Genomic DNA, 23,269 nt, shown 5'->3' on the forward strand with positions numbered 1-23,269 from the left:
CATGTGCCCCTGCAGGAGAGAGAACGGTATGCCAAGACAAGCATCCACTTAATCCCATTAAAAACTCCATTAATCTCACTTCTTATTTAAGGGTGCTGCAAGGAAGATTGAAGACCTGCTACTTCTTTTAGAAATGGCATAGCCATCCTTCAGCCTTTATGGGGTGAGAATATCTGTTTCGAGTTGACTCATCCTCTCAATTGAGGAGCAACTTTTCTGCATATTTATTTTCACAAACCTGCGTTCTTCTGCTCTCTCTCTTCACAATGCAACTACACAACAAAGCTTCCCTGGTGTTGTGCAATGAGTGCACAGGCCGAATGTGTGCAGGTAGCATAGTGTTTTCTTTTGTCCAAAAAAAATGATTGATTGGGGTCAGGATTCAACAAATTCAACAAATATGCTGCTAAAATACATTGCCTACCCCGGCTTTAATCTATGACTCTTTATATGTTGATGACCTGACAAGGAAACTGTGTTCTGAGAGAGTACACTGACCCAGAGGTGAGGCCTGCGTTATGGAGAGCAGAACTCAAGTCTGCTCATCACCCCGTCCCTCCAGGCTCATGTGAAACCACTGGAACACTAGAACAAAGGCACCACGCAGAAACCACAACATCCCAGGGTTGTTGGCTGTGTAAACGCTGTCAAATGCAGCCAAAATCTAATCCAATAAACAGAACACTAAACTGCTTTAAATTGATACAATTCATTTGTAGATTAAAGAAAATCAATTGCACATTCGAGCTGTTATGTTATGTTATTCAGCGACAGCAAGATCCCATTCCTTTGTGTTTCCTGCAGGGCTTCCTCTGGGCTTTTCTCCTCCCTGGATGGATCACTTCTGTGTCTGGGCCGTCTTCTTCCCCTCCGTGGCCATCAGCGGCCTGGCTCTGACCCTGGTGCTCCGCCCCAGCGCCGGGTGTAGAACCACCGCAGCCCGGCGTCTCCTCCTGGCCGCCCTGTTCTCCCTGCGTCTGCTCTGGGGGCTCTGGGGAGCCGGCCTGGCCCTGGCAGAGGATCCCCACAGCGCCGCGGTTCTCCCCGGTCTGCAGCGACCGTGCTGGGGGGCGCGGCTGCTGTTCCTGCCCCCCTCCCAGGGCTGCGTGGTGCTCCTGATGACGGCCGTGGCGTGGGAGCACAGGAGCCTCCGGGCGACCCGGTCCGCGACTCCAGGGGTGTGGCGGCTGCTAGGGGCCGCCTCTTCCGTTCTGGTGGCCGTCGTCCTGGCCGGCAGCGCCGCGCTGGTTCTGACAGCGTACGTGCGGGTCGTCCTGGACGAGGGCGGCCTCGACGGCTCCGTCCGCACGGGGAGGAGGCGCTTTTGGGAACCCGACGCGGCCCGGGTCGCTCTCAGCTGCGCCGGGTACCTGCTTCTGGCGGCCGTCCACGGGCTGGTCCTCCGCCGCCAGCGAGACAGGAACACGACGACCCAGCGGGACCGGACGGCGCTCGTCAACACGCACGCCGTCACCTGCCTGCTGCTGGTCAACGCCGCGCTCTCCGCGGCAGAAGCTGTGCTCTGGTTGGCCGAGGGATCCTCTGTCATGGGTTGGACCGCCCCCCCCCTAGAGCCGGCGGGAGGGGCTCTGTCCCTCCTCCTCTCAGCCCTGGCTGCCGTGCTGGACGCCCTGCTCTGCGCCCTCCTCCACCTGCAGGGGGCGGCCCCATGCCAGGGCCGACCTGGAGATGGGAAACACTGACCCCCCCCCCCCCCGATGGTGCACAGACAGGCTCACAAATGCGTTATTTTCAGAAGGAATTGTTTCCAGGTCAATCTCTACGTAATGCTCCAGGTGCTGTGTGTGTGTGTGTTCAAATAGAATATCTTGACTGATAAAAGACAAATGTTTTCCCTCGAGGAATGTTTCGTCTTGAACTACGTACACATTGTGATCACACACGTACAACCAAAGCAAAGGGAAATGGAAACAAGGTTTCCAGTCATTGCGTTAATAAACTTCCCACGCAATTCGTGTCCAGTCAGTTCACGTCTCATCCACAGTTCATTTAAATCACTTTCATGTGTTCCTGTTCGACTTTATTAACCAAGGGTTTCATTGTGGACAAATTAAGGTTATTTTAATTTAAAATGCCTGGCAGAAGTGTTTTTGTCCGTTTGATTTAACTTGACAAGATGACCGGGACAATAATTCTTGTGAAGTCATTGCAATGGACCTTGAGAAGCAATTGATGAAGATGTTTTTATTAATGGTTTGAGCAGTCTTTGCGGACTGGTCTCAGCCCCCTGATCAATTAGGACAAGGTCATAACTATTGTGATTTTCTTTGAATAAATATGCAATTTGAGTTGGTACAATTAAAAAGGATCAAGCGATATGAAAACATTAAACTACAAAAGGTTTTCATAGACCTCATAAAATATAAAGATAAGCACAGACTACCATTACCATTCGGTCAAATAGAAGATGCCCATCAATTACTAAAAGGTTTTTAACAAGACCATGAATATACGAATGAGAAAAATGACATGGCTATATATAAATATATGTAAAATAACTCATTTATCGTGCACTCCATCGTTTGAATGAAGGGTTTCATTAAAACCCTCAAGACAGACTCCTTGTCAAAACTAGTTAAGATTATATCAAGGCTTTTGCCACATAGTATAACAGAGTTCAGCGGTCTCATCAGAACTTGAAACCCGCCTTATATGAGGGATGAGACTCTTAAAAGAAGACTGCAATGTCTGAAACGATGCGATTTGCTCACCACCATGGCAATAAGTGTACCGAGGTGAATGTAACCTTTACCAGGACCCGTAATAAAACCCTAACCCTGATAATCCTCCACTCTGCGGCTCATGGTTTGTGTGACAAAATGAAATAAAAACACGAGACAAAACTTTCATTAGAAAATAATTTAATAAACATTTTCAAACATACAAAAAAAGATCATTGGAAGGAAGTGAGCCCTCCGTTCCCGACTAATACTTTTTTCATTGATGATAATATAATTTCAACCAAAACAATAAAAACAAAAAACAAAAAAAGGATTGGACGAGCTCCTGACCGGCTCCTCCGCCCGATGACTAGTGCCCCTCGTCTAAAAGGGCCACCCCCATTGGTCGGCTGGTAGACGACAGTCACAGCATTGTGCAGTCTTGGCGTCAGTCTCACTAATACCATGACAGAATACTAGCAGCGGCCAATTCCAACCCCCTCCCCCACCCGCCCTTGTTTGGTTACTTAAAAAACGCCAGATAAATTGTCAATTGTTATTCCATGGACACGGGCCGGAAAAAAATAAAAAGAGTGGCAGCAGCATCACTAGCAAAGGGGGGGGGGGGGTAAATAGCTCCTTTAAAAACACACGGTATTTGAAATAAAGCCACAGTGAGGTGACGGCGGTCTGTCCGAACGCCACCCACCCCCACCCAGGCAGAAAGGATAATAGAAAGCAAAAATCCACAAGGGACAATACAATACAGAAAACACAACGAGGAGGTGGGGGGTGGGAGGGGATGGAGGGGGGGGGAGACAGAGGAATTAAAACGACAGGCTAACAAGGCAGCCGAGTCCCCGAGCAGGGACTATACTTACGGTCGCGATGGGAGGCTGACACTAGCAGCCTGAGAGTTCTGACAATCAGAGGAAGTTCATTGGCCTCCGTGCCGAAGCGGTGCCCCCCTCATTGGCTGCAGGAGGGGGGAGGAGTGGGGAGAGGAGGAGGAGGAGGGGGAGGAGAGGGGGAGGAGAGGGGGAGTCGCCCTTCTCCCAGCCACCACCCCGCCCCCCCCTCCCCTCTCATTCTGCTTTACCTTACTTGGCAGTGGTCGGTCGAACCTTAAGATAGATTGCTTTGTTTATACTTAAGATAAATGGTATGGGGAGGATGAGGGGAGGGGTGGGATGGGTCTCAGCCTGCTTCATGTATGGTCTCCCTGAGTTTGGGCGGGGCCTAAACTTAGTGGCTCATTTAGACTCACTCCCAGCTCTCGACACCTGTCCCCCAGTTTCCTCAGCTTATCAGAATTACCTCCCTCCGCCGCTTGGAACAACAGGCGCTGGAGAGCAGAGAGACAGGGAGAGAGGGGATGAGAGGAGAGACAGGAAGAGAGGGAATGAGAGGAGAGACAGGAAGAGAGGGGATGAGAGGAGAGACAGGAAGAGAGGGGATGAGAGGAGAGACAGGAAGAGAGGGGATGAGAGGAGAGATGGAGAGAGAGACAGGAAGAGAGGGAATGAGAGAGAGACAGGAAGGGAGGGGATGAGAGGAGAGAGACAGGAAGAGAGGGGATGAGAGGAGAGATGGAGAGAGAGACAGGAAGAGAGGGAATGAGAGAGAGACAGGAAGGGAGGGGATGAGAGGAGAGATGGAGAGAGAGACAGGTAGAGGAGAGATGGAGAGAGAGACGGGAAGAGAGGGAATGAGAGGAGAGACAGGAAGAGAGGGAATGAGGAGAGACAGGAAGAGAGGGAATGAGGAGAGACAGGAAGAGAGGGAATGAGAGGAGATGGAGAGAGACAAGGGAATGATAGAGAGAGACAGGAATAGAGGGAATGAGAGGAGATGGAGAGAGACAAGGGAATGATAGAGAGAGAGACAGGAAGAAGAGGAGCAGCAGGTGAATCAGGCTTTAAAACAGGAGTCAAAACCATGAGCAACAATATGAGCAGATCAAAAACAGACAAACCTGAAACAAAAAGGAGAGCGGCTGAATTTGAAGGCAGGTGCATTATGTGTAACACCTGGATGACTGCCTGAATATGCGTGTGTTTGTGTGTGCGTGTGTGTGTTGAGAGATTTACATCTTTCCACAGGGCAGCACACAGAGGAAGATGGCGGAGGACCTGCCGATACAGGAGACGCACCTGCAGTAAAAACATGAGCAGAAGAAAAGGAAGGAAGGAAGGAAAGTAAAAATGGGAAAAAAAAGAAACAAATAAACCATAGAAACAAAAGAAAAAAATACAGAAAGAATAAAAGACGGAAACAAAGACAGAAAAGAAAGAGAAACAAACAAAGAATTCAACAAAGAAAGAAAGAAGGAGAAAAGGTAAAGTTGTAGAAAGAGATGGAAAAGGGAAAAAGCCGTAGCAGGATGAGCAGCAGGTCAGTTTGGTCAACCCAGAGACGTCCCTGTAGTCCCGGCCGTTACCAATAGTGAATACCCTTCATCAGGACGAGGAAGACCATGATGACCATGAGGATTTGACAGTTGAGCAAGGGGCGTTCTGGAAAGCGTTGAACACCGTCCACGGTGGACAAAGAACAATATGCACATTCAACTGGCGTAAGAGATAAGTGTGGGATCACTGTTAACAGCTGATTATGGTCCCACGTTTACGCAACGCAAGGGGGCTACGGACCCCTTATGTCCTTGCGGACCCTCCCTGCGTCCACCGCAAGTGCCTGACGTGTGCCTCCTAAAAATGTTAACCTTCCGTTGAGGCGACGCAGCAGCAAGGGCTGTGATTGGTCCGCTGACTAAAACCCGACGCAGAACCATATAGGTTCAGGACTACGCCGAAGCGTCTGCGTGGCCACGTTGCGCAACGTGGAACCATAACCAGCCCTCTTTCGGTTTAACCGGAGGCCACGTGCCAGGTCACAGCCTTTGACAGTGCAGGTGCTTCGACATCCCTTCTAAGCTCCACCGCTAGCCGACATGTGCTGCTGTCTCCACTATAACCCCACCACCACCTCCCCTGTGCTGTTGGACTTACCTCCGCTCGCTCCTTGAGCTCCCACTCCACAGCGATGGCTCTGCCAGGAGACACAGAGCAAGCATGCGGTCAGCGTCCATTCAACATTAAAATGGGATACTGGAAGGAAATGGTCCTATACTTTTTTTGGTGAACACAGAAGATTTTCAGGCACATCAGATTTTCTGTCCGAAATTTGATACGGTTACGAGACAGACCGAGATTGAGGGAGGAACATGTTAAATAAAAAAGAAGTCCAACTTACATTTTCCAGATGGCCAAACACTTTGGATGGCTGTTGGTCAGCAGGCGGGCCTGGAACTTTAGGTGTTCCATGCCTCCGTCCCGCCACTCCTGGTACAGTAACCTGGAGCGGGAGCACAACCACAGCTGGACAACAAGGCACGACTCTGGGCAGAACCGGAGGACAACCCACGGAGAGGACCGCGCTCTAACATGGGAACAACTGGTCATGTATGATATAGCAGGTCAGCAACCTCTGGACCATGAAGAGACCAGGCACGCACGCACACGCACACGCACAGAGAAGCAATGGTCATTTCCCCTCTCCAAAATAGCCACGGTTCTGCTCCCAACAAGCATGTCGGCGGTTCTAGGACAAACCTGAGGCCCAGTTCAGCGTTGTTGGGCATGGCATAGCGAAGTTTCTCCAGGACCATTGCATGCTGGGATGGTAGCAAACAGCTCAGGTAATGGTTCACCACCTGGACGTCCACGACAAAAGCAACAGACAATGGAAGGTGCTCTAGTATAACCCCCATGGAAACTGGGTGGTGGGAAGACACTTAAAGCCTTCAAGCGTTCAATGTCTGTTATTGTCACATGCTCAGAAAATATAAATATACTAGAAAGAAATGAGAGGGTGATAATAGTGTGGCCTGCTTCACAACCACACTAATCAAACCGAAATCAAACGATCCTTTGAATCATGTGGTTGGCCAGGTCAGCTAGCACTAGTGTGTCCCGGCATGGAGGTAGCCCCAATATAAAGGCTACAGATGGGGGGGGGGGGGACTTGCCTTGTTGTGGAAGCGGTAGCAGCTCCAGTACTGGGCGGGGCTGAAGGGGACCTCCAGCCGGGACGGGACGGTGCCCAGGCAGCGATGCACCAGGTCCCACAGCCCCTTGGAGCGCCCCCTAGAGGCCTGGGCCGCGCCCGGCCGGCAGCTGCTGAACAGCAGGTAGCTGCAAGGAGTCACAGCAGGGAGTCAGACTGGGAGTCACAGCAGGGAGTCAGACTGGGAGTCACAGCAGGGAGTCAGACTGGGAGTCAGACTGGGAGTCAGACTGGGAGTCAGAGCAGGGAGTCAGACTGGGAGTCACAGCAGGGAGTCAGACTGGGAGTCACAGCAGGGAGTCAGACTGGGAGTCACAGCAGGGAGTCAGACTGGGAGTCACAGCAGGGAGTCACCCCAGGGAGTCACCCTGGCCCTTTTCTCTCCAACATCGCAAACCAAAATCAGTGGCATATTCAAATCATTATTTTGAGTAATTCTATTGTTTAAAGACTTCTTTGTGGACAGATGTTGGTACATAACAGCCAAGAGAGCTCACCTTTTGGGGACAGATTGGTTAGCAGTAGTTGGTCAGTTCAGTATCAGTCTAGTGTGTAGCTGTGTTTTAACCAGCTGGGTTAGGGGGGGGGGGAACGACTTACTCCATCCAGAGCTTATGAAGAAGGTCCAGAGGCATGGCTGACCCCAGCGCCCGCTCAAAGGCGCTGGCCGCCTCCTCCGTGGAGCCCTGCAGCCAGTGCCACCGGCTGGAGGGGCAGACAGCACGCGTTACAACATAACCAGTGATCCACCCATACGGATTTATGGGTGGATAAATCCCCTCTAACGTTCTAGCCCCTCTAACGTTCTAGCCCCTCTAACGTTCTAGCCCCTCTAACGTTCTAGCCCCTCTAACGTTCTAACCCCTCTAACGTTCTAACCCCTCTAACGTTCTAACCCCTCTAACGTTCTAGCCCCTCTAACGTTACAACATAACCAGTGATCCACCCATACGGATTTATGGGTGGATAAATCCCCTCTAACGTTCTAGCCCCTCTAACGTTCTAGCCCCTCTAACGTTCTAACCCCTCTAACGTTCTAGCCCCTCTAACGTTCTAACCCCTCTAACGTTCTAGCCCCTCTAACGTTCTAACCCCTCTAACGTTCTAACCCCTCTAACGTTCTAACCCCTCTAACGTTCTAACCCCTCTAACGTTCTAACCCCTCTAACGTTCTAACCCCTCTAACGTTCTAACCCCTCTAACGTTCTAACCCCTCTAACGTTCTAACCCCTCTAACGTTCTAACCCCTCTAACGTTCTAACCCCTCTAACGTTCTAACCCCTCTAACGTTCTAACCCCTCTAACGTTCTAACCCCTCTAACGTTCTAACCCCTCTAACGTTCTAACCCCTCTAACGTTCTAACCCCTCTAACGTTCTAACCCCTCTAACGTTCTAACCCCTCTAACGTTCTAGCCCCTCTAACGTTCTAACCCCTCTAACGTTCTAACCCCTCTAACGTTCTAGCCCCTCTAACGTTCTAACCCCTCTAACGTTCTAACCCCTCTAACGTTCTAACCCCTCTAACGTTCTAACGCCTCTACGTTCTAACCCCTCTAACGTTCTAGCCCCTCTAACGTTACAACATAACAAGGGAACGGCACAGATGGATTTCTTGAGGCCGATACCGATTTTCTTGAGCAGATACTGCTTTTGCTCCCTCAATTTACATCATAAAAATGACACAATGATGATAAGAAATGTTACAAGTCAATTTAAAAAAAGGAACATTTATTGAACTGTCATGCCATTAAAAAAATGCTGATTCTGATACGTACGTAAAAAGCCAAACTATCGGCCGATAATATCGGCCGGCCTGTACATTGGTCGATGACTACACATAACGGTATGTTGTTAGGTTGCCATGGAGATAGGGGACAGGGAGGAGAGAGAGAAGAATATGGAGGAAATATAGGAGGGCTTGAAAAGAGACAAGGGACCGAGAACAAGACGGAAAAGAAGGAGGGATAGACGAGATACCCACCAGTGGATCAGGTGAAGGTAGGGCATCTGTGGCAGGAGCTTCTCCTCCAGGTGCTTCTTGATGATCGATCCCTTCAATATAACTGAAGTCGGGAGGCCAAGGATGTGTCTGGAAAAAAAACAATTCCAAAACGGTCAATAAGCATTCAGCGTTTTGGGATCAGCCAACTTAATTTTTTACTTATTTGTCCAGCACTATGAACACGGTGTGTACGCAGCTGAATATACCCCCTCGCCTTTACATTTGTCACTGTAAATATCTGCAACCAGGTTGTTAAGACAGATAATTCACTTAAATTAAACAACATAATAATATATTTTCAAATAAAGACATTCAATAAATGGTAAGTGGTAAATGTTTTTTCATCTTGGTCACACCCCTGAGGACTGTAGGGGTCTGTTCCGTATCGCCATGGTTTCTGAGGGCTGAACACCAACAACAGGGTTAGGGTTAGCCCTAACTCTGTTAGGGTTAGCCCTAACCCTAACCCAACAATAAAGAGACGTGGAGAAGCCTCACTGCAGGACGTCCAGGGTTAGGGTTAGGGTTAGGGTTAGGTCTAACCCTAAGCCTAACCAACAATTAAGAGACGTGAAGAAGCCTCACCGCAGGATGTCCAGGGTTAGGGTTAGGGTTAGGGTTAGACCTAACCCTAACCCAACAATAAAGAGACGTGGAGAAGCCTCACCGCAGGGTGTCCAGGGTTAGGGTTAGGGTTAGACCTAACCCTAACCCAGGGTTAGACCTAACCCTAACCCAACAATAAAGAGACGTGGAGAAGCCTCACCGCAGGGTGTCCAGGGTTAGGGTTAGGGTTAGACCTAACCCTAACCCAACAATAAAGAGACGTGGAGAAGCCTCACCGCAGGGTGTCCAGGGTTAGGGTTAGGGTTAGACCTAACCCTAACCCAACAATAAAGAGACGTGGAGAAGCCTCACCGCAGGGTGTCCAGGGTTAGGGTTAGGGTTAGACCTAACCCTAACCCAACAATAAAGAGACGTGGAGAAGCCTCACCGCAAGGTGTCCAGGGTTAGGGTTAGGGTTAGACCTAACCCTAACCCAACAATAAAGAGACGTGGAGAAGCCTCACCGCAAGGTGTCCAGGGTTAGGGTTAGGGTTAGACCTAACCCTAACCCAACAATAAAGAGACGTGGAGAAGCCTCACCGCAGGGTGTCCAGGGTTAGGGTTAGGGTTAGACCTAACCCTAACCCAACAATAAAGAGACGTGGAGAAGCCTCACCGCAGGGTGTCCAGGGTTAGGGTTAGGGTTAGCTCTAACCCAACAATAAAGAGACGCGGAGAAGCCTCACCGCAGGATGTCCAGGGGCTCCAGCTGGTTTTGCTCATCCTCACAGAGGGAGAGGAAGAACGCCCCGAACAGGGGTGGGATGGCACTGGGCTTGTCCTACACAGACAGAAACACAGTTTAAGGCCCCGTCCACACCGGAGAAAATCAAGCTTTTCCCCTCCGTTTTCCACATTTTTTGAGCTCTAGAAACGCTGTAGTATATATTCAAGGCCACTGTGTGGCGCTGGTTCTCCACAAAAAAAAGAAGAAGAAGTCGACGGAGCATCAAGGCTGCGCGCTGCGTATAAACATACGGTCGAGGAGGAGGAAGCAGTTGTTAAACCTTCTAGATTGAGCAGAAAATACTTTTTAATGTCAGTAAGTAATTACATTTACCAAGGGGCTGTATTTAAAAAAAATACAAATGGAACAAAAAAAAATTGACGGAACCATTACGTCGCCCAGTTGGTGGGGGGTGATGATGTCATCGTTTGCGTATCACGCGTCCACACGAATCCGAACACGAAAGCGCATAGGGCTGTTTTGATCTGGACATGGTTTCAAAAAAGTGAGCCCAGTGAGACCGTGAGCCCAAACGCACAAGACGGTGAGCCCAAACGCACAAGACGGATGTGTTTTCTCAAAAAAATCTTTTACGTGTGGAAGGGGCCCAAGAATAGTCTGTGTTCAAGCTAGTACAAAAACACCTAAACAATAACGGGGCGCTGGTTTCTTCCGGTGGGACGAGAACCTGTGAACAGCATGGTTGCCAGGGGGTTAACGGCAGTCAAGGCGGGACTCACCTGGTCCATGAGGAAGCGGCAGGTGTGGTAGAAGATCTGCGCGTTGTCGGGACACTCGGCCAGCGCGTGCAGCCAGACGGTGACTGCCTGCTCGCCGTTGCCCAGGCGACGGTGGAGGTCCGCCAGGGCATCCCGCAGCTCGCACGCCACGGGACACGCCTCAAGCAGGGGCTGGCACAGCTGCACCGCCTCCTCCAGCCTGGGGAGGGACACACAGATCAGTCCCAGAACACCCAACGTTGACATCATAAGAGATATAGGCTGGTGACATGATGACCAGTAGGGCTGGACCATTTGGCGAAATTATCTAATTGCGATTATTTCGACCAATATTGCGATTTAGTATGCAATTCTTTTTATTTTAAGTTCCTTATGTTCTGTATTAATTACTAAACAAGCAATAAATCATTCTATAGTATGACTAACACAACATTGGAAGCATTCAACATATAAACTGCTCTTTCCTTTAGGCCAGGCCGATGTGTTGAGATGAATTGACATTCTCAAATCTTTATTTAACTATTGAATTAACAAATGAAAATCTAAATATTACTGATCTCCAGACAGTATAAGTAAGAAATCCTTTTTTTTTTTTTTTTTAATCACAGCCTTTGCGATTTGCATATCGCTTTCTATTACATCGCAATGTCGGTTTGAATTTGATTAATCGTTCAGCCCTAATAAATACCATTATGAATACGTTCTTTTATTTGGTAACTTATTTAGATATTGGACGTGACTATATTTAGATCTGAGCCAAAGAAGGCAATAACATCGCTGGCTTGGAAGCCAGGCAAGGCAGCCAAGGAAGACTGACCTTCCAAGGAACCGGTTGAGGTAGAGCAGGTTGGTGTGCAGAGGAAGGCAGGCCGTCACCCTCTCTGCAGCCGGCAACTTCTCATCCGTGCACTGAAGGATGGCATCTGGTCAGGGAGAGAAACAACGTTCACTTAATGGACAATTCCAGTATTTAGCAGATTGAGCCCCCTTTCTGGTTTGTCTAGGATGAAATGGAGTGGTTGACACCAAAATTGTGGCTATTGGTCCTGTCTCGGGTATTTGGCTCATTTAGAATCGCCCTTGCCTGCTTCAGAATGGCTGGCTATGGGCATTCACAAACCTGTCCTTAAAACAACCCTAAACATTCTACTTCAGAAATGTGCAACTCACCGAGTGGTAAGCGGTGTTCGTTGATGTTCCAAATCAGGTATCGTAGCAAAATACAGTTTGTCATGTTTTATAACGCATTTTGTAAAACCGGAATTGTCCTTTAATGCTCCACTTAAAATGGGCTGTAGGTGAGATACAAGAGCCATTATTTCAGTGGAATTTCCCGGGAATGAGCCAATTCATATTTAACACCGTTCCCGGCTAATTTCTTCCCAATCAGGCGATCTCTTCACTGATTGGTTCAGGGAACCCAACTCAGTCCATCCAGGTGTTTGAAGTGCGACACTTCTTAACGCCAGAGAGAACAAAGGGGGACTTCTTTAGTTGTGAAGAAGAATGTTCTGATTCAGTCAGAGTTAATATGGTTTCACCTTCATCCTGTACTCAAACCCCTCCCTGGCAGACCTCGGTCTCTAACCCCTCAATGTTCTTGAAGCATTAATCAGGGAAGCAATCGGGGGTAGGGATTAGCATTAAATGGCCCTTCTTTCATGTATCATTCAAAAAAAGAAGATCCTACCCAGAACAATTGGTCTGTGTTTGCCAATCTAACCCAGGTATCACATCAAACCTGTTGATCAACTTAGAGGGGGCGTATGCAGTTTGTGATTGGCTTCTTCAAAACAACGGTAAGCTGATGGGACAAAGGAGTTGCACCTTTTGGTATCGTATAACCTGGATCAGGTGATGAATGGAAGGCCTTGGAATCTACGCCCTTGTTCTGAATGAGCCTACAGCCTTGATTCCTCATTATGCGAGCCAGCCAGGAGTCACAATGTTCCACAATAACTCCAAGTCAAACCAACTCTCGCCCCCATGACCAACCCAACCCGGTCCGTCTCTGAGCCGGCTACCTTGGAACAGAGCCACCAGGGTCTGGGCCGGCGTGCTGATTTCCTGGGCAGACCTCCAGGGCAGCTGGAAGGGCTCCCTGCTGACCAGCCGGCCAGGGCCCGAGGCGGCCGGGTCGTACAGGCTGGACGGCAGGCAGTCGAACTCCGTCAGGTGGATGTAGGAGAGCCAGAGCAGTGTGCGGTCGCTGGCCGTCAGGTGCGCCGCGATGCACCTCTCACTGACCAATTTCAAGGAATTCTGGTAGGAAAATAAACAAGAAACTGATTACATTGATTTGTTTGATTTGACTGCCTTTGGAGGAAGACGGGTTTATACTTGGAGCATGGGATTATTCTCTGCTCTTTTTAACAGTGGTCCGAGCCCAACTAGACCACTAGAGTCAGGCGCAAAATGGGCACTATATAATCACAGAAAGACTTAGTATGTCTGACATTTGCAGTAAGAGTTCTAAAGCTAAAGCATTAAGCGAGTACAGAGCAAACATTTGCGAGGGGGCGAAGGGGCTTTCGAACACGGTAAAGAAAGTTTTGAATTGGTTAGTTGCAAAGCGTTCAGAGTTCCAATCAAATCCAAGACTTGTACTGAACCATCTGAACTTGGGGCCTAAGTGTCATTCAGTAGCAGAACATGACTAAGATATGACCCATCTTCTCTTCAGGAACTAGTAATGGCTTACTATTTAACCACCGTGGTGAAGGCCCACAGGCTAAACGTCGGCACAGGACACTAATGGGTTGGTGACGGCCGGATGATGCCGGCCTATGAAGATAAGCCATGCTATCCAGTAGGCCACCAACAACAGGAGAGTCTGTGGTCAGGTCAGTCACCTGTAGGATGGCCAGGGCAGCACCGATGCGGCCGGTGAAGATGTTCAGGTCCACCCGGTAGAGCAGCGCTTCCAGCAGCTGGAAGGACAGCTTCTCTGTGACGCCGTCCAACGTCGCCGTGGCAACGAGGAAGCGCAGAAGCCGGTCGCACACGTAGTCCTTCCCCTCGAACGAGCTCTCCAGGTTCAGATACTGGAGGGAGAGAGGGGAGATTAGGACCAAACTACTCCTGGAGTGTCGTAGAACTGACTATTGCACTTAACTTGATGTGATGATTGGATATGATTCAGGCTTTAGTGTATAATTGGATTTAATGCATTTTGTCACTTATATTATATCCTTGTAATATATGTAATTATTGGTCATTAGGGGCACTCACTCTCCACCAGACTTGGGGGTCGGGGGCGTTCTCCACAGCCATCTCACACATCTCCTGGACCTCCTTCCAGCTGCCGCGTCTCGAGAACAGGGACAGGTAGTGGCACCAGATCTCAGCGTTGCTGCTGTTGTCCTCAAGGGCACGGGATAGCGTGTTGAGAGCGGCCTCCAGGCTCTCTGAGGCAGGGCTGGAGGGAACATACGGGGGGGGGGGCAGTGTTAATACGGGATGAACACAACCCGTTTGCAGTACATTTACATGCCAGGGGCTTTGTTTCACCCGGTTTTGAACTCCTCCCACTCGTCCCATCTAGCCAGCCTAGCTGCCTAGATCTGGTCACACAGTCATTTTAAGTGGATGCTATACTTTAAATACTGAAAGGCTTCTGCATGCCTAATCAGAGTGGCTCAATGTACACATTCCGTCTATAAGGACTGTTTTAAATAGCCATGCGAGCAACATACCATGACAACTTTTCATGATCAAGTTCACAGCTGCTCTTATGAGCTTTAGATGATTGGTTGACCTGAGGTTTGGTTCTGGCCTCTGGTCCTGCCTGTGTAGGTAATGTGCGTTGAGGTCGGTGGCTGATTTATAGTGATCAATTACACTGGAGGATCCAACAACTGTTCACTGACCAGCGATCAGTCTGTTCTATGTTCTAACCCCTCTAACGTTCTAACCCCTGACCAGTGATCAGTCTGTTCCATGTTCTAACCCCTCTAACGTTCTAACCCCTGACCAGCGATCAGTCTGTTCCATGTTCTAACCCCTCTAACGTTCTAACCCCTGACCAGCGATCAGTCTGTTCCATGTTCTAACCCCTCTAACGTTCTAACCCCTGACCAGCGATCAGTCTGTTCCATGTTCTAACCCCTCTAACGTTCTAACCCCTGACCAGCGATCAGTCTGTTCCATGTTTTAACCCCTCTAACGTTCTAACCCCTGACCAGCGATCAGTCTGTTCCATGTTCTAACCCCTCTAACGTTCTAACCCCTGACCAGCGATCAGCAGATCACTGATTCTATCGGTAGCTGTGTAAGGGTGCATAATAACGTATCACTGCTGTCCAACCGCAGTTAAACCGTCCCGAACCAAACTGTGGGTGCCATCCCGTCTGAAGGTTGCTTTTGACGGGAACACCCCTATATCCATAGGGTTAGGGTTAGGGTTAAACCCTAATCCCTATATACATAGATGCATACGGCCCACACTGTGGAGCCTGACTCACGTGTCGTTCTGGCTGAGGTATCTGAAGGCCAGCTTGATCCAGAGCTGGGCGTCGCGGGGGCTCTCTGCCACGCTGCTCTCCAGGTTGGCGATGTCGTCCGTCTCGCTGATGAAGTAGCGCCTGTCCTCCGGCGCCACGCACACGTCCAGGGACGACAGCCTGCTCTTGGTCCGCTCGACTGGGGGGGGAAATAGGGTTAGGGTTAGCATAGCTCTAGCTCTCAGGGTTAGGCTTAGCATAGCTCTAGCACTCAGGGTTAGGGTTAGCATAGCTCTAGCTCTCAGGGAGAGACAGATTCAATAATGAAAAGAAGGCAACTTATTTTCATTATTAAATGGTTTCTCTCCCGTTTCCCATTCAGTAAGTTTAGCAGATGCTATGATCCTAAGCGGCTTACAGTGAACTCAGATACAGGTTATTAAAGCTAGGGCAGGCAATTTGTTTGCCTGCCCTAGCTTCATATTTGGTGGAAATATTTCCTTCATATTTGATGGAATTCTATTTACAACCTGACAGCAATCAATAATCAAAAAATTGTCTCTGGACAAATCTTGTATCCAGAATCCAGTATTGGATTGCTACCTCTACCGACCTAGCTTCCGACCTTGCTTCCGACCTTGCTTCCGACCTAGCTTCCGACCTAGCTTCTCCTGTATTGGATTGCTACCTCTACCTACCTAGCTTCCGACCTAGCTTCTCCTGTATTGGATTGCTACCTAGCTTTCGACCTAGCTTCTCTTGTATTGGATTGCTACCTCTACCTACCTAGCTTCCAACCTAGCTTCTCCTGTATTGGATTGCTACCTAGCTTCCGACCTAGCTGCCGACCTAGCTTCTCCTGTATTGGTTTGCTACCTAGCTTTCGACCTAGCTTCTCTTGTATTGGATTGCTACCTCTACCTACCTAGCTTTCAACCTAGCTTTTCCTGTATTGGATTGCTACCTCTACCTACCTAGCTTCCGACCTAGCTTCTCCTGTATTGGATTGCTACCTATCTTTCGACCTAGCTTCCGACCTAGCTTCTCCTGTATTGGATTGCTACCTCTACCTACCTAGCTTCCAACCAAGCTTCTCCTGTATTGGATTGCTACCTAGCTTCCGACCTAGCTTCCAACCTAGCTTCCTACCTAGCTTCTCCTGTATTGGATTGCTACCTAGCTTCCGACCTAGCTTCTCCTGTATTGGATTGCTACCTCTACCTACCTAGCTTCTCCTGTATTGGATTGCTACCTCTACCTACCTAGCTTCCGACCTAGCTCTTATTGTAGAGTGGTAAGGTTCGGTGCCCACCGTGCTTCCCTGCAGCCGGAGCGTCTCCCGGGCTCTCCTCCTCACTGTCCTCAGAAGGAGCAGAGCTCCTCTGTCTGGCCTGCTTGGGCCTCCACCTCCTTATGTCCTTACAGGTGGTGAATGGGGGGACTAAGAGAAAGAGAGACAGGAAGAGAGGGATGGAACTATTTCTGTTCACATAAAACATTCAGTCTCTAAAATGTGGTGCGCCTCAGTGCCTCTATAGTCAATGGAATTCTATTGAATACTATATTCAACTAGAAAATGCATTTCCAAAAAATGTGGTGAGTGCTGTAGTGCAAAGTGACGTTGGAAATATTTTTAAATAAAGCCACAGAGATTAAGACATAAAGAAACGTTAAATGGCTTAAATCAAGGGAAAGGATTTGAACAAAAGTTCAAAAGTCTAAATGGAGTAAACAATATAAACATGCACACCATTTAAGAAAATGTAAATGGTTGGAAACAAATAAAGTGACCGCTGAATGAAAAGCGCAAAGCATTGCTAAAAATGCAGAAATGTAAAATGAATTGAAGAATCTGAAAGGTCAACTGTAATGCACTGCGTGCGTGCGTGCGTGCGTGCATGCATGCGTGTTTAAGCCGGTGCGTGATTAAAAGTAGTTCAATAGAAAAAACACCCAATCTGGCAACACTGCTGAACGTCCTCACGCTTCAGCGTCAACGTGAATCAATGAGACCAAATGAAAACGAAGCCGGTATGAAAATAAGTGTGAATCTGAAGAAATTTTAAATGATATTGAAATTCCGTTAGGATATTATTGAAGAAGTGTGTAGATTTGTTAAATGGTTTGAACGAAGATAAAGGGTTGAAAATTGATTTAGTTACGTCTTAAACAGTTGGAAGTACCAGAGGACGGCTCTACCTTCATCCCATTGACTCCCATGTTAAAAAAAAGATAGTATTTTAAAAGTAGAATATCTTAAAAAGTATAAAATAATTTAAAAATCAGATAAGCACGGGATTCAAAGCTATTCTGAATATTTCAAATTTGAATGGAGTCTCTAGGTGAAAATTTGAGGAAGGAGATAGGTCCCAAAGTTTGTAGAGAAAGAAAGAATAAAACTTGTGAAGAACAATAGTTGAGCGCTGCATGCAGCACTCACCTAATTAAAACTATATGAATGCTTGAGTTTGTTTAATAAAAGAGTATACTATAGTTTTAGAAGGGTTTAAATAATGCACTTATTTTGCACTATTTCAAAGTTTAGACAAGGCCAAAAGATATCAAATAGCTCTTTAATAAACATGAAAAGAAGCGGTAGCAATGTGTTTGATGCAAATCCGTCACCCACAATAGTGATTGTGGGATGACTATTGATAGAGCTTGGCCTTGCATGCAATTTCATCAAACATCGCACAATGTTCAAATTTCCTATTTCGTAAGTGTTCTGAAAGTTTTAGGCTGCAATCAATTTCAGCTGTAACCGAGACCGGCTGAGTGAATCCAAATGCCACTGGTGTCCACAAAGCAATACTACGTTATAATCTGTTTTTACTTTTTCATGTTATCAAAATAACACTGTAGAAATAAATATAAAAAAAGATCAGTTGGTAAAAAACAGGATTCTGCAGCAGTGGTCTCTGTTGGTTCTAATTCAGTAAGGGGAAGATACGCACCACAAATCTACTTTCCTCCGAATATTCAAATTTTCGTCCGGACACAAATGCCTATTCACAGCTTGGATTACTGTATTGGGGCCTCGTGTGTGGGGAGAGGACCCTAACCCTACCCCAACCTAATGCCTATTCACAGCTTGGATCACTGTATTGGGGCCTCGTGTGTGGGGAGAGGACCCTAACCCCAACCCAACCTAATGCCTATTCACAGCTTGGATCACTGTATTGGGGCCTCGTGTGTGGGGAGAGGACCCTAACCCTAACCCAACCTAATGCCTATTCACAGCTTGGATCACTGTATTGGGGCCTCGTGTGTGGGGAGAGGACCCTAACCCTACCCCAACCTAATGCCTATTCACAGCTTGGATCACTGTATTGGGGCCTCGTGTGTGGGGAGAGGACCCTAACCCTACCCCAACCTAATGCCTATTCACAGCTTGGATCACTGTATTGGGGCCTCGTGTGTGGGGAGATGACCCTAACCCTAACCCAACCTAATGCCTATTCACAGCTTGGATCACTGTATTGGGGCCTCGTGTGTGGGGAGAGGACCCTAACCCTAACCCAACCTAATGCCTATTCACAGCTTGGATCACTGTATTGGGGCCTCGTGTGTGGGGAGATGACCCTAACCCTACCCCAACCTAATGCCTATTCACAGCTTGGATCACTGTATTGGGGCCTCGTGTGTGGGGAGAGGACCCTAACCCTAACCCAACCTAATGCCTATTCACAGCTTGGATCACTGTATTGGGGCCTCGTGTGTGGGGAGAGGACCCTTACCCTAACCCAACCTAATGCCTATTCACAGCTTGGATCACTGTATTGGGGCCTCGTGTGTGGGGAGATGACCCTAACCCTAACCCAACCTAATGCCTATTCACAGCTTGGATCACTGTATTGGGGCCTCGTGTGTGGGGAGAGGACCCTAACCCTAACCCAACCTAATGCCTATTCACAGCTTGGATCACTGTATTGGGGCCTCGTGTGTGGGGAGATGACCCTAACCCTAACCCAACCTAATGCCTATTCACAGCTTGGATCACTGTATTGGGGCCTCGTGTGTGGGGAGATGACCCACCGTGGCGCTGGCTCTCGTTGACCTTGCTGACCAGGAGCACGGCTTTCTGGTCGCTGCCCATGCGGTCCTTGGTAGGGGCGCCAAACAGCTTCTTGATATACTTTTCTAGAAAATAAAAAATAGATTTTTTTGGAAAGATTAAGTCAGTCATTGTAAAGATACTTTTTGTTTAGGTATATGTAATGTAGTGAATATATATATATATTTTTTAAGATACAGGTTTCAGGTGGCAAGTGTTTCATAGCTACTTTAAATACCTTCCTAAATAATTTCTTAAAGTGAACAGTGTAAGATATTTTCCGTATTATGGGATTAAAGTGTTTTGGAAGGCACATGCTGTGGAACAAATTTGAAGAGCTTTGTCAAACCTGTAGAAACTCTGACGTCATCGTCTGAGCTGCTCTCTGAACAGCCGATCAGAGGCAGGTTGTAGGACAGGATATCCTGAAACAGCTGGTTTCCGCTCAGCATACAGTTCCTCATGTGTTGCCTGGACGGGGGAAACACATTACCAAAGGTGTTCTAAATATGTTTTTATAAATAAATTGTTTTGCATTTACAAGAAGCCTCACCATTGGCAGTCATCGTCGTTGCAGGTGCCGGTGAGGTCGAAGCGACAGAAGCTGGTTTTGGCCTCCACAGTGTTGCTGTACGTCACCGAGCTCAGAGACAACTTCTCTTTGGTCCTGTAATACGGGCTGAACCTGAGAGATCAACACAATGAATAGCATTTTTATTTACTGCTATTGAAATACAACTTTGAAACCTTGACTCATTGCTGAGCTCTGTCATCAGGAAACAACAATGAACCAGGAAGACTACTGAACCTGTAGGCCTTGAACGCCAGGAGAGGGCTGTGATATGGTGCAAATGGTACTGGCTTCAGTTCTGGCAACGCTGCTGTGCTTGTCACCGTCTCCAAGTCCACAACCATAACCTGTACAGCAACATACCGTCACACAACAGTAAGTACGGTGTAAGAGCTAAACATTGCTGTTAGGAAATGACCAGAGACAAGATTACGAAATGGTTGCCCAAACCGTATGATCCCCTATTACTATCTCTAAAAGGTATCATCCGTCTATAACGTCTTGTAAGGGCCTTTAAAAAGGGGACATATTATACCACCAGGTGTGTGTGTGTGTGTGTGTGTGTGTGTGTGTGTGTGTGTGTGTGTGTGTGTGTGTGTGTGTGTGTGTGTGTGTGTGTGTGTGTGTGTGTGTGTGTGTGTGTGTAGCCATTACAAGCCGTTTTGAAAATGTGCAGCTTCTGACATCACAGGTGGGCGTGTCCACCCAGATGTGTGCTGGATAGATCAGTCTACCCAGTGCACTGTAGCAAACGCTGTTCATCTATCCGTCATACATCTAGGTGGACACGCCCACCTGTGATGTCAGAAGCTGTACATTTTCAAAAAGGCTTGAAACGGCTAACCGCGCTCACACCTGGTGCTATAGTGTCCCCTTTAAAGAGGTGAAGCCCTGGAGGGTTGAGACGTTACCTTTCCAGCGGGCGGGCTCTCCGCGTCCTCCCAGGCCTTCCGCAGCTCTCTCTGCAGGAGCTCCCCCAGCTCCACCTGAAGCTCATACTGGGCCTTTAGGGCCTCCGCGTCCAGGCCCTGGAACACCGGCGTGGGCCCCGTGGAGCCCGCATGGGCCGTGGCCGCCGGCTGGGCGCTGGGCGCGGCCGTGGGCCTGGCCATGGCAGTGGGCGGGTTCTTGGCGGCGGGTGTGGAGCCCCCCGGCTGCTCCAGCTTGGGTTTGGTGAAGGTGCCCTGCTGGCGTAGGGAGAGGCGGCGGGCCCCTCGACCGGCAGCGGGGACCGGCTCCCCCTCGCCGTCGTCGGGCGGGTCCTCGTTGCCCAGGGTGAGCTTGTCCTGGGAGAGGTCGAGCAGGGAGGGCTGGGGCAGGGCGAAGGGGCTGGAGGCGGGGGGCTGTGCCGGCGGCTGGGCCGGGGCCGGGGGCTGCGGTAGAGGCTGGGGCTGGGGCTGGGGAGGCGTGGGGGCCCTGGTGGCTTCTGCCAGGCTGGCCCGGTTGTGTAAGGCCTGGGTCTCCTTAAGCTTCTGGATCTTCTGAGCGTACTCCGACTCCAGCTGCTGCAGCCGCTGCTTCTGGGCGATGAGCTCGGCAAAGTGGCGGCCGCCATGCGGGCCGCCGTCCAGCCTGGACAGCTTCCCCGACTGAGGGGAACCAAGGGCAGGACAAGGTTTACTACCAAACAGTCAAAGCACATCCTGTGATCACACACGCAGTCAATCTCCAAACCAGTGCAGACATCGTATCACCACCCTGTAACGATTGTACGACACGTGGGTGAGGTTTACCATTGAGTGGTTGGGTTCCAGTCTCCTCTTGATCCCTCTCCCGGCGGCCAGCTGGGCTTGAGACAACTCTTTCTCCAGTTTCCCCGCCTGGTCCTTCTTTATGGCCACGCGGTGTTCCACACGCTGCACCTACAGAGGTCGGAAAGGTTGGGCGTTAAGTAACTGCAACATCCCCACAGTGAAGACGGTAGCCCATCAGTGAGATAATGCAGAGCATTGCTGATCAGTACATGGAAAAGCTACAGCACGCCGGTATATCGGGATCTCATTCTGGGTTCAGTATAAAAAGATGACGGAGGGATGTATTGCAGTGCATGAAGCTATAGTGTGGAACTGCCATGGGGACAGAAGGCATTATCCATGCACCAAACCAAGGTTGGACTCCTGGCTGTGCTCCAGGCCAGGCGTCTGCATTGAGATTCTTCGCCCACCTGTTCCTGGAGCTTCTTGAGCAGAGTAAGGTTGGCGCTGACAACCTTCTCCGAGGCAAGCAGCTGTTCCCTCAGCTTGGCCACTTTGCCCTCGGCAGCGGCCAGAGACTCGCGTTTCTTCAGCTCCTGTTGGAGCAGCTGTCTCAAGATGGCTTCGTCCTTCTGCATGATGGCTCTGGGAGGAACGACACAATCATGCTTGTTTTTTTTAACTGGAGAATGGAGATTTTTGTTTGGTTAAGAAAAATATATATATATTTTCTCCCCTGAACATGGATAGGGAGAAATTTTGCCACATGAATAACCTCCATATGTTCTTGCTGCAAAATTGAATTGATTAAGCATAAATGTTCCATTTATTCTGAAGATTTAATACTCGCAGAAATCTGGAGTACAATCCCAATGTCCCAAGAACCTTAGCAGACCCCCCCCCATTCTGCGTCTCTGTCTACCCCCCCTCAGGCACCGAGTCGATGGCGCGGGCCGTACCTGTGTTTGGTGAGCCTCTTCTCTGTGGCCGAGAGGTGGAGCTCAGCCAACGCCCTGGAGGACGTGTCCATCTCGGTGTCAGAGGCCGCCGGGGACGCCGACCCCATGGGGCTGTGACTCGCCTCCTTGGTCAGCCGCTGCTTCTCCCGGCTGGAGGCCACACACACACACACACACACACACACACACACACAGGTCAGCTTCATACACCAACACTCATGCTCTAACAGGGGGTTATCTTTTGGTCCAGGTCAACGGTGTAAAAAGTAGCCAAATTAAAAAACGTTTAAAAATAAATTCTATAAATTCTTTTTTTGTTCCAGGAGTGCCTACTGCAGCACTAGATGAGAACACCATACCTTGCAATCTCCTCCCTTAGCTTGCGGTACTCCGTCTTCTTGGCCTCTGGCAGGGCCTCAGGGGTCTTCAGTGGGCTGTTCTCCTTCTCTGAGACCACCGCTTTCGGCTTCGCCGCCTAGAAGATGACAGAGGACGTCCACAAATCACTGACTGAAGCTCGACTTAGAATGGGGCGGGTGGGCACTTTACATTCAAAACCTCATGACATTATACCAGCAGTATGAGTGTGATTAGCCATTAGAAGCTCTTTTACTATCCGTCATACATCTAGGTGGACACACCCACTTGCGTTATCAGAGGCAGATTTTCAAAACGGCTTGTAATGGCTTATCACACTCACACTGGTGGTATAATATGTCAACTTTAA

The 23,269-nt window shown here is 49.0% G+C and overlaps 1 protein-coding gene across 5 annotated transcripts in view; it reads right to left on the bottom strand.

Annotated features, from left to right (window-relative positions):
* Positions 1-2,865: 2,865 nt before the first annotated feature.
* Positions 2,866-23,269, bottom strand: part of zfc3h1 (zinc finger C3H1-type containing) — a 29,990-nt gene continuing 9,586 nt past the window's right edge. For 2 of the 5 annotated variants that reach the window (XM_079743291.1, XM_079743289.1), the window contains exons 12-36: positions 22,902-23,017; positions 22,543-22,692; positions 22,054-22,228; positions 21,623-21,751; positions 20,801-21,478; positions 20,127-20,236; positions 19,872-20,003; positions 19,668-19,789; positions 19,300-19,404; positions 16,577-16,705; positions 15,286-15,463; positions 14,054-14,240; positions 13,675-13,866; positions 12,847-13,084; positions 11,640-11,745; positions 10,823-11,021; positions 10,042-10,136; positions 8,729-8,836; positions 7,347-7,451; positions 6,709-6,874; positions 6,293-6,393; positions 5,934-6,035; positions 5,690-5,729; positions 4,772-4,834; positions 2,866-4,026 (exon numbers count right to left, since the gene is read on the bottom strand). In XM_079743291.1, the coding sequence (XP_079599417.1) occupies positions 3,889-4,026; positions 4,772-4,834; positions 5,690-5,729; positions 5,934-6,035; positions 6,293-6,393; positions 6,709-6,874; positions 7,347-7,451; positions 8,729-8,836; positions 10,042-10,136; positions 10,823-11,021; positions 11,640-11,745; positions 12,847-13,084; positions 13,675-13,866; positions 14,054-14,240; positions 15,286-15,463; positions 16,577-16,705; positions 19,300-19,404; positions 19,668-19,789; positions 19,872-20,003; positions 20,127-20,236; positions 20,801-21,478; positions 21,623-21,751; positions 22,054-22,228; positions 22,543-22,692; positions 22,902-23,017 (3,864 nt within the window). In that variant the 3' untranslated portion in view covers positions 2,866-3,888. Of the gene's footprint in view, positions 4,835-5,689; positions 5,730-5,933; positions 6,036-6,292; positions 6,394-6,708; positions 6,875-7,346; positions 7,452-8,728; positions 8,837-10,041; positions 10,137-10,822; positions 11,022-11,639; positions 11,746-12,846; positions 13,085-13,674; positions 13,867-14,053; positions 14,241-15,285; positions 15,464-16,576; positions 16,706-19,299; positions 19,405-19,667; positions 19,790-19,871; positions 20,004-20,126; positions 20,237-20,800; positions 21,479-21,622; positions 21,752-22,053; positions 22,229-22,542; positions 22,693-22,901; positions 23,018-23,269 lie in introns of all 5 variants that reach the window. The other 3 variants (XM_079743288.1, XM_079743287.1, XM_079743290.1) reach the window with 2 other exon arrangements.

Source organism: Pollachius pollachius, assembly GCF_949987615.1.
Source record: "Pollachius pollachius genome assembly, chromosome: 9".
In the NCBI taxonomy this organism is placed as follows: Eukaryota; Metazoa; Chordata; class Actinopteri; order Gadiformes; family Gadidae; genus Pollachius; species Pollachius pollachius.